General features: G+C 41.0%; 1 protein-coding gene across 2 annotated transcripts in view; it reads left to right on the top strand.

Annotated features, from left to right (window-relative positions):
• The window catches only part of LOC130561272 (alpha-1,6-mannosylglycoprotein 6-beta-N-acetylglucosaminyltransferase B), a 132642-nt gene extending 126881 nt beyond the window's left edge, over nt 1-5761 (top strand). For both annotated transcript variants that reach the window (XM_057345478.1, XM_057345477.1), the window contains 2 exons: nt 3728-3999; nt 4297-5761. In XM_057345478.1, coding sequence (XP_057201461.1) covers nt 3728-3999; nt 4297-4495 — 471 coding nt within the window. In that variant the 3' untranslated portion in view covers nt 4496-5761. The remainder of the gene's footprint in view (nt 1-3727; nt 4000-4296) is intronic.
• The last annotated feature ends 5451 nt before the right edge of the window (nt 5762-11212 follow it).

Raw genomic sequence — 11212 nt, 5'->3', positions numbered from 1 at the left:
ATCCGGGGAGGAGCCCGGCATGCAAATTTCATTCGCCAATTTTCATTGGCCTTTTCTAAATACTCAGAAGATGATAGGTTCTCAAGACAAACCCCATTCTGTCGGTTCGACACAACGTCTCGTTCCCTCCATCAGGGAACCGAGGTTACATCCGTAACCAAGACGTTTTCTTGTTTTCTTTTGTTTTTGCCCCGTGTGGGAAATCATTGTTTTGTATTATACTGCCTTAGTTGAGTTTTCCCCATCGAGGGTGTTTTTGTTATCAGTTCTAATAAAGTATTTTGTGTTAACCCCTTCACCACCGGCTGCCTGCATTTGGGTTCTCCTCCACGTAATTCATGACAGAACGATTCAGCCTTACCAAACCCAGCAGGCATGGAGTCGAACGAGGCAGTTAGGAGCCACCAGGCTCACGTCATGTTCGGCTTCCGCCAGAGGGGGATCCCCGTGAAGAACTTCACCATGGACTTCCTGTCCACCGCGCACTACTCGGGGTTCACCGAGGCAGAGTTGAAGGTAATCTTCAACAGCTGCCTCGATGAACCCTTCGAGCCAGCTGAGATGCGCCGGTTGAGACCCCTGGGCTTCGTGGACCAGCTCCAGATTGCGATGAGTCGTGAGGAGCCCAGGGGAACGTCCATGGCGGAGCCTCTCACGGGGCTGGCGACCATCCAGGAGGACAGGCCCCTACAGATCGGGGTTTTGGGTGTCGCCACACCGGTCTCCTCACCCCCTACAGCCTCTCCACCGTCCACCAGCCTCATTGGCAAGCGGGGGAGGTGAGAGTCCTGGGGATCCACCTCCGAGGAGTCCCAGCCGGAGCCAGCCGTGCCGTTTACCTCCTTTCTTCAGCCAACCTCTAGGCGGGCGGCGCGACTGAAGAGAAAGAGGCAGCGGCGGGCAGTGCAGGCTCCGTCCCAGTCGGTGTCCAGTCCTGTGTCCAGTCCGGTGTCCAGTATCGTGCCCAGCCCGGTGCAGCTGGCGTCCGGTCCGGTGCAGCCGGCGCCCAGTCCTGTGTCCAGCCCGGTGCAGCTGGCGTCCGGTCCAGTGCAGCCGGCGCCCAGTCCTGTGTCCAGTCCGGTGCAGCTGGTAGCCAGTCCGGTGCACCCGGAGTCCATTCCGGTGTCCTGTCCTGTCCAGCCGGTGCAGCAGCCAGCCTTCCAGCCGGCGTCAAGCCCTGTCCAGCCGGCGTCAAGCCCTGTCCAGCCAGCGTCTAGCCCTGTCCAGCCAGCGTCTAGCTCGGCCCAGCCGCCCTTCCAGCCGGTCTTCCAGCCGGCGTTCCAGTCAGCGCCCAACCTCGTCCCGCCGACGTTCCAGTCTGCGGTCCCCCCAGGACTTCCCCCCCTAAGTCCCCCAGAACTCCGCCCCTCAAGCGCGTCCCGGGACTAAGACTGTGCACCCTGTGAACCCTTGTTTTGTCCCACCCCCCTCCCATGTTTATTGTTTTTGTTGACCCACCCCAACCCATGTGTCATCCTTGCTTGTCTGCCCTTAGTTATATTTTCTATGTTTGTCTGGTTCTTGTCACTGTCCCAGTCCGTCATGTCTTGTTAGTCGACCCCTTGGTGAACACCTGGGGGTGTTCATTAAGGGGGGGCTCTGTCAAGGTCCTGCCTTCTTGTTAATGATTTTCTAGTTGTGTGGCAGGATCGTGACAGGTCCCTTAGGTTTTGTGTGAGAAAGCCATGGGGTGTTTATCTTTTGACACTCCATGTGTTTTCTCGTGTCTTGTCATTGGCCCCGCCCCTCTCGTTTCATGTATTGCTTCCCTGCCGTGTCTTATGTTCTTCACCTGCCCCTCGTTATCTTCCTTTGTTAGTCTCTCTATTTAATGTCCTTGTGTTTGCTGTCCTGTGCTGAATCATTTGTAATACCTCGTGTCATGCTCGTGTTCCCCTTGTCCTGCCAAGAAACTTTTCTGTGTTTGCCTTGCCGTGTTATTAGTTAGTCTGGTTCCTGTCATTTTAGTGTAATTCTAGTTTTCTTGTTTTCTTTTTATTTTTTGCCCCGTGTGGGAAATAATTGTTTTGTATTATACTGCCTTAGTTGAGTTTTCCCCATCGAGGGTGTTTTTGTTATCAGTTCTAATAAAGTATTTTGTGTTAACCCCTTCACCACCGGCTGCCTGCATTTGGGTTCTCCTCCACGTAATTCATGACAGTTTCCTGAATTTTTGTATTGTACATATTGTTAAAGGGGTAGTTCACCCAAAAATGAAAATTCTGTCATCATTTGCTCACCCTCTTGTCATTTCAAACCTGTATGACTTTCTTTCAGAACACAAAAGAAGATATTTTGAAGAATGTTGGTTACCAAACAGCACTGCCCCCCATTCACTTCTATTGCATAGTCACAAAACCAATGCACGTGAATGGAGGCCAGTGAACAACATTCTTCAAAATATTTTATTTGGTCTTGGAAGTCATACAGGTTTGAAATGACAAGAGGGTGAGTAAATGATGTCAGATTTTTATTTTATTTTTGGGTGAACTATCACTTTAAATCATAACCATACACCTACCCTTAAACCTTTTGACATGTTGATATTGCTTTACCATCACACAATTTATTCTTATTTGTTCCTTATCTTAATTTCTTTGAATTGTAAGACAGTTGAAATATGTTTCAAATGTACCTGCTTTCAGGTTTTTGATGTGGGTGCTTTTTTCTCCTTTCCTTACAATGAAGGTCAAATCAAACATACAAACACACACACTTACGCTTTACTCTTTACAGGCAAGTCCCCGGTCTCTTTTGAAATAGTCAGTAGGGAATTGTTATTGAAGGGACAAAATTAAGTAATAAAGAAAAAGCATTTCTTGTGACCCAGTCAAAGTTAAAGGGATACTTCACCCAAAAATTAATTTACAGTTCTTGGACCCCATTGCCTCCCATAGTAGGAAAAATTACTTAATATTTTGTGTTGTTCTGTTGAACACAAAAGAAGACATTTTGAAGAATGTAGGACAACAAACAGTTCTGGGGTACTTTTGGTCATTTTTCCTACTATGGTAGTCAATAGGGGGCAAGATATGTCTGGTTATGATAATTCTTCCAAATATCTTTCTCTGTGTTGATCAGAACAAAGACATTTATAAAGATTTGGAACAACTCGAAGGTGAGTAAATGATGACAGAATTTTCATTTTTGGGTGAACTGTTCCTTTAAAGCCACTTTGAGCCGCATGAGTTTTAGTTCAGGATGAGATTTTGTTCAGTGTTTTACACTATGGCTCCCCTTTGAATCCAACCATAAAAAATATAATACATGGCAGCTCTTCAGAGGGGTGTAGATCTTTTACTTCTTTTCTATTCATCTGCTAACTTTGATCCTGCACCCAGATACGCTCTCTGGTTAATATTAACACCCGAAAGTCATTTTTAGGGCTGATCTACTATTAACATTGTTCCTAGAACGTTCTAAAATTCACCTCAGCTTCTTCAAATATCGAATGTTTAATATATCCAAATTTCATAACAAACAAAATAAATGCTGCCAGAAGGATAAGATTAATTACGATGTTCATTAAATATCAGTTGTTTGTTTTCATTAAATGTTATTTAATTTGAATATGTTACATTTATTATGAATATTAAGCCTTAAGGATAAACAGTGTGCTCCGAAATTGCTCTTTTACTATTAATGCATCATAACATATGGTCATATGGTCACATGAAACATCGCATTACGTATAATGCTTATGCTTTTGTTTTTAAATTCCTCGCAGGATTTTTGTCAACAAAGTCGTCCGTTTCCTGCAGTCAATGAGTCCAGATCATGGCCAGGGAATCCACCCAGCCCTTTCGTCCAGCTGTCAAACTCCACAGATCTGATCTGGGCTCCCAACATCTCTGCTCCGGCCTGCTGGCCCCCCCTCAGAGCCCTCCGGCTCTTCCTGTCTCCAGAGGCCTCATCCTGTGTGAAAACCTGCCAGGACGCTGGTTTCATCTGTGAGCCAGCTTTCTTTCCTTTCATCAACAATATGGAAGCCTTAAGCGGGTGAGACGCACAGCTTTCTATTGATGGTGTATATGTGTGAATAAATGAATTTGCTCTTTGAAGTTTAACAGTTAATATAAAGTTACAATTGTTTGAGGAACGCATACTGTGAAGCGTGTATAATGTTGAAAACACAAGATCAGAATGAATAATTGTTATTTCGCTAATGTGCACGGATCACTGTCCAAAAATACTGCAAAGATGTTCTCTGATTCCAGAATGAAAAGACTGAAAATGAACCACGCTGAATAGGCTGTGTTATCTCATATGACCTGAATCTGGCTGTTCATTTTGTAGGCTCAACGCTCGCTGCGAGTCGCTGGAAGCGGAGAAGAACCACGTGTTTCCAGCGGTACAGGTGGAAAGAAGAGAATGTTTTGTGCAGAAGGACCCGCTGCTGTTCAGCTGCGCCGGGTTCAGTGCCAAACACCAGCGCCTTTGTCCCTGCAGAGACTTCCTCCAGGGCCAGGTAGCGCTGTGCAGAGACTGCCTTTGAGACGTCTGTGGTTAACCGAGGCCGGTCCTGGACTGTAAAACATGCAAGTTTTCCCAGAAGCGCCCATATCAACGGGTTAATGGGAACTGCTCGGTTGGGGCTGTTGGTTCAAGCATGAAGCGTCCAGAGAATTGTTTATATTTGCACTTTGATCCAAAGCGAAACTTAGCATCCGGAGTTCAGATTAATGATTCGAAAGAAAGATGGCACCACGCTGTCTTGGCTGGCGGTGGCTTTAGGGTTGAGTGGTGTGTGAAAGCGGTTCAGGTGGAAAATAAATGCAAATTGCAGTTGTGAGAGCGCAGCTCCTTTGTGATTCAGGTCAGACTCTAGAAGCGGTAGTTTTAGGAACGCGTTAGAATTGCACATGTGTTTTGAAGTCAACATGAAATGGAATTCGCAACCAATTTACTTCCGTGTTGTGCCGTACATCCAAATAAAATGGGTTATTCAATAAAGAATGAGATTAAATTTGAGTGTAAAAAATGAGCTAAAACGGACCAAGATTTGAATGTGTTTGCAGTACTCCCCTCAAGAAACAAAGCATGTACCAGATTTTGAGGAGACGTTCATCCTCTGAATCATCTTTATTCCAAACACCTTTTCAGTACTGTTCTTTGTTATTACTGCTGTAACCTTTCTTAGATTTAAATTACGCAGGCATTAGCACTTCATCACACCATAGATAGCTCTTCGGCTGTTTGTTAGCACTAAAGCCCCGTTTAGACCGCCATTGACACCCAACGAGAGGCGATGCCATTCATTTCAATTGTAGCATAGCGACATCGAGTGACACGAGCGACCGTGACCTTTGGCGACAGGAAGTGGGCGTGTCTAGCAACTCGACAAAGTTGAGATTTGCTCAACTTTATGCAAATGTTGAATGACTTTCGGTAGCGACTACCAATAGGAGTAAAGCAGCGGAGCTCACGTCATCCGTCTCTCGTCTGTTACTGCAGGGTTTGTTTCTTGGAACGCCATCTAACAACCTCGTAGTGAGAGACTACGCTCTGAACCCAGCTTAAATAGTGGCCTGTGCAGCTTAGAAAACATCAGCCGAAAAACTGAAACTTGTTTCTGAAGTAAATGGGGTCAATTCTGATTCCATGTTGACTTGAAGTTCGTGCGGAAAACAGAAATGATTTCTGCTTTAAAAACAAAATCTCTCATAGAAAGTGGTAGAGAACAGATGTGAATTATTTACAAATGTACATAAAGTCATTGCATTTACCTATTTCATAAACCGGATTGTTTGTACAAAATAAAATATACTTTTAAAATCTGTGCGTTGCATTTTTAGCTGAAAATGAACGTCGATGTGAAAATGAGTGTTCGAACCTCAGAAAGCGGTGGGATTATTGACTCTACTGGTGGGTGTGACTCATATGTTTGATATCTTTGTACAGTTCTGTATGTTACTGAGCTGACGTTCTCAAAGCAGGAGGCATTCTGGGATATCTGGCAGTGAGGATGCGGCTCCCTGCCATCGGCAGCATCTTCAGAGCTTCTGAGAAACCTGCTGAGAATAGAAACTCACGCAACCCTAGTGAGAGATACTAAGAAAAGATGCTCTTCTCATCACAACACTTCTTCCTGAAAAGCATTGGCAGTGCAGTACATACGTAAGAGAGTAACTCACTGCTTACGTGCCTTACTTTTTGTCAATTAATTAATTTGACAGTTAAATTCAGATTTGAATGTAATAAAAATCTGCCATCACTTACTCACCCTCACCGGCAACCCCTAGCATGCCATGCACTCTAGACACAGTAGCTTTGTGTGAGGAACATCTCCCCTCTGCAGTAACTCTCAAATCTAATTCGTACTTGGGCTTCATGCAAAAAACATTTGTGACAGAATGTCCGCAACGTCAAATCTTAGCCATCATTTCTTGACTGGCATATGGTTTTTGCATTGTAGTTTTTACATTATGGTTCTTGTTTCATTAAATCAGAATTGGAGATATGCAGCCCAACTTGTAGGAGTTCCAGCGTGATTCATGTGATGCATCTTGCAGTGTGATCTGCAGGCTAAATTAATCTCACCAATGTTCCAGACACCCCCTCAACACTTCTGTCTCCATCTGGCTCTCGTTCTCATTTATTTATTCAGTCGATTCCTGTTCTGTTTCGCTTTAAATGTTTGTAATGCTGCTAGCTGTCACAAAACAACATGTTAAAAGTGTTAAGCCAGAAGTCAGATTTTGGAATGGTGTGAATACTATATTTCTTAAATAGACACTCTTTTTATTTCTTATTTCAGCCCAACACTCTTAAGAATAAAGGTGCTTGAAAGGTTCTTCACAGCGATGCCATAGAAGAACCATTTTTGATCCACAAAGAACCATTCAGTCAAAGATTCCTTAAAGATCCATCTCTTTCTTACTTTTTTATAATCTGAAGAACCTTTTTTTGCCACAAAGAACCTTTTGTGAAACAGAAAGGTTCTTCAGATGTTAAAGGTTCTTTATGGAACCAAAAGGTTCTTCTATGACATCGAAGAACCTTTTGAAGCACTTTTTTTTAGAGTGAATGTTGGGTCAAAAATGGACAAACCCAAAACGTTGGGTTTTAAAAAAACCTACACTGGGTTGATTTGATCCATTGTTGGGTTGAATATAAACCTTTTCCCAGTTTAATTTAACCCAACAGTTGGGTTTTCTCATTTTCGACCCGTTGCTGGGTTGAATATATGCGTTAGCATTAGCCTTTTTTAAAAAGCATGCAATATGTAGTACTTGACAGTACAGAAAGCAGTACTTTGTAATACATACTGTACAAAGCCCTTCGAGACAGCAAAATCGGGACATTGGTGCATTTATTGTGCAGTTTTACATTTGATACCTAGATGTATAACATCTTTGAGAGAGAAATAGGAACACACACTCGTTGGTAACTAAGTAAAAGGGCTACCATGGACTCGAAACTTCTAACGGTTTTATGAAAGCTTTGAATCCCGAGGCCTTCAAAGATTTCACACTCAAATGCAGCAGCAGGTTCAAATGTCTCACGCTGAAATGCCCTTTTGCTTTTACATTTTTACAAGATTTAACAGCTCATTTTTTATGCTGTTTACATGCTTGCTGTACACAATCACCACTGGTTCTCATGTACTCTACAACTGTCAAGCCTTTTTTACAGATATTCAATCTAACTCACACTAAATATAACATTGAGAACAAAAATCATACTTTCATAATCAATGTCACGAAAAACAAAACTGAATAAACATGTCATGTGATGCCATTTCATGCCAACGTGAGAAATGGTTTGCACAGTCCATTTGCCAAACAAATGAAGCTCTCCAGATCTCCTAATATCTTATGAATACATTATATTTTTCTTTTATGGCAACGCATCTATCATCCGTTGGAGATGTGCAGTAAACTGATCGCATGGCGTCCACAATTTCATCAATATTAAGTATGAAGAGGTGCACCCACATTTACATATAAATATATTTTCCAGGCACGTGTTTTCTTATCAGTGCACCGCACAAGAATTATGCATGATGTGCATAATTACTCTGCACCGGATAACAAAAGATGCAAATCAAGCAGAGAGCTGAAGAATAAGATGCCTCGAGTGTGGACACGGGGTTGAAAGGTTGAAGACTCTGATGTATGTTAGCTGCTCATGATTGGGTATGATTCCTGCTCCTGTGAAGCCATGTGAACAAAAAAATCCAATATTTTTGAGTATTTCTGCTGCACAGCAGTTCAGTGGGTTGTTGGGCTGTGGTTAGGGGACATTACTCAATGGCAAACCAAACTAATCCCTGTATGTCTGAGTTGTCCTTTTGCATTTTACAAATACTGACCCAAATTCAAAAAATCTTAAAGACAACTGAACAATAAACACTATCAAGTATTTCATTTTATTTTAAAGCACATAAAATAGTACTTTTTCACAAAAATGACTCTCCTAATTCTGTCGCATGCAAAGCATGCTGGGAACACTAAATTCACTGCTCAGTTAGTGAAATTAACTAAATTAATTAATGCAGTCCCACCACAAAATAATTAGGTAAAGATCCTTTATACAAGTTGAACATGATCAAATTAAGTTAAATTCACTCAATAATTTGTGCATTTAGAATTCCAAGATTTTTTCTGTCATTTTAATTTAAAATACATAATTGTATTAAGTAAAGTTTACTCAATTCATTTCATGAAATCTACTACGACACAAAATCATTTTTCGCAGTGCAAGATAGGCATCTCCACATAGCTTTGCAAAATGGTAAATTGGCTGACCAGGTGTAAATTTGGTAATTTGGCTATACGTAAATGTCAATCGACAGAGATGGACAGCAGCATGTTTTTATTCACAAGAATATTGGTTTTGCATATCAATATTAGTTAAACAGAGCACTACAGTTTGTCACCGGAGGTTTAATCTGACAAACACAAAACCTAACACAGGTTTAGAGGACATCACCAGCAGAAGCAGCTTCACTGCTCTCTGATATTTTCTCAGTGGAGTAGTTTTAATTGCCCATTCTTTCAATCTAATGGCGTAATGAGAAAGCACCAAAATATAGTTGTGGCCAATGAACCAGTAATGAAACTTGCTGTTTCTTAGGCTATTTAAAATTGCAGCTTTTTGCAGTTTTATAGGCAGAATACATTATTACATAATACAAACATTTACATACTGTAGCTATCCAACTGGGCACAAACAGTATTGTATTGTTTTTATAATTGTATTACATATTGGCCCTGTTTCACAGACTAGGCTTAGCTTAAGCCAGGACTATGCATTAGTTGAATTAAGATATTTATGTCGCTTTTATAAATATGGCTTAGAAGAATACATTAGTGGTGTGCATCTTGAGACAAAACAATGGCACTGATATATTTTAAGATATATTTCACGGCAAGTTACATTCAGTTTAGACAGGTCAAACATTCATTTTAGTCTGGAACTATAGCTTTAAGCCTTGTCTGTGAAACCGGGCCATTATGTAATATATTTAAATTCAATATGAATATGTATCATTTCAAACACACTCCAGTGTTTCTATTTTGTTTGATAACATTTTATGGGTAGTTATTATGAGCAAATGAAATAGATTATTTTAAATAGCACACTTTATGCAGTTACATTAATTTAGGCTACATTCATTCTAAATGGCATTTTATTTGAATTCTACTCATATTTCTTTTCCAATTCTGCATCCTGTTTGCTACCTCTGTTGTTTCAGAAACTGACACAGTTGTGTTCTTCAGAATGTAAAAGAGGACTGGAATGAGGATGCTGGTGCTTTTACCTTTCATATGGCAACACAAATGATGTTATGCTTATTTTGCTCTTTTCCGCATTAGAATCAAACTATATCTTTTTTTCATGAAATGACCTAGACGTGATTTGGACAGGAGATTCACATTACTGGTTTCTGCTCAGGTTGTAGTTGGATTGAAGTAATTTGGTTTGATCAATAACAGTGATCAGTCAGACACATTGAATAACGGTGTCTCGTGCTTTCTCAGCATGTTCGAGTCCAGGCTGCTGAAAAACTGAAGGTCCAATACCATTAATATTGCTCAGCCTTACTAACCACTGCTGTATTGAGTTGAGAAAACATGGTCATAACATATTTTTTTCAAATGTACTCATAAGCAGCATATATTAACTTGGTTTGACATTAGCCAAATGTTCATTTTTTCACATTTTCCCTCGTTCTATAAAGTAAGATGTGATGATTATTTTTCACTGATGTGTCTTCAAGAAACTTCTAACATAGATTTGTGTAGAAAGAAAGCCTGCAACAAATTTTGTTTTTCAAAAACTGCATGTTAAGACCTCTAGGGGTAAGCCGAAACAGACAAGTAAAGATACCACACTAGCAACCCAAAGTTTCAGTAAACCAAGTTTATTGGTACAATGTGGGATTCTCTTCAGGGGCAGACAAGGCCAACATAATAAACAAAAGCGGTCTTATTTTAGAGTACTAAATAACCTAGGAGAATAAATAATAGAAAACAAAATACAAGGTATCTTTCAAGGTTACAATTTGAAGGTATGTTACAAGAAAGGGGTGGATAATGTTATTGCTGATTCACTGTCACGTGTACATATGTAAAAACATTGTATGTTTTATGTTTATGGGTGGGGGTGTTATGACCTGGAGAAAGTTTGTGCATTGTGCTATAGTGTGTTGTTTGTGTTTTGCATTCTCTTGTTCGTGTGTGCAGACAGTCACTAGTCCAGATGGGTGTGGTCTCTACTAACCACTTGGAGATGGTCATTGGTCCTACGCTTTGTGCCCTTTGTATATAAGGACCGCCCCAAACACTCATTGAGGCCTTGGGTTCCTTGTGTACCTTGTGTGCCATTGAGCTCTTGTGCCTTTTGCTGATGGTTCTGTTTGGTTCATTCTATTTGTTGTGATTTCATGATTCTTGTAGACTATTGTTGGGATATACTTATTCTTCCTATGCTTATTCACTGCTACCTAAAAGGAAACACTTGTAGCCGAGAGAGTTAAAATCTGATTATGTGAGTATGTGTGCTGTGAATTTAGTAACTTAATTCCAGTATCTGTTGTATGTCTGAACATGGTATTGTGAATACGGAGATTTGGACTTATGTTATTTTAAGTACACTCTCATACATTGTAAATACCTTTTACATATTTCACCAAGTTTCTGGAGGTAGGGGGTTAGACGCCATTTTGATTTACAGTTTTACTTTGTTTATCCTCAGGGAGACAGAT

The sequence above is a fragment of the Triplophysa rosa genome, linkage group LG11 (assembly GCF_024868665.1).
Source record: "Triplophysa rosa linkage group LG11, Trosa_1v2, whole genome shotgun sequence".
NCBI classification, from domain to species: Eukaryota; Metazoa; Chordata; class Actinopteri; order Cypriniformes; family Nemacheilidae; genus Triplophysa; species Triplophysa rosa.
This window is presented reverse-complemented; position numbering and strand designations above follow the sequence as displayed.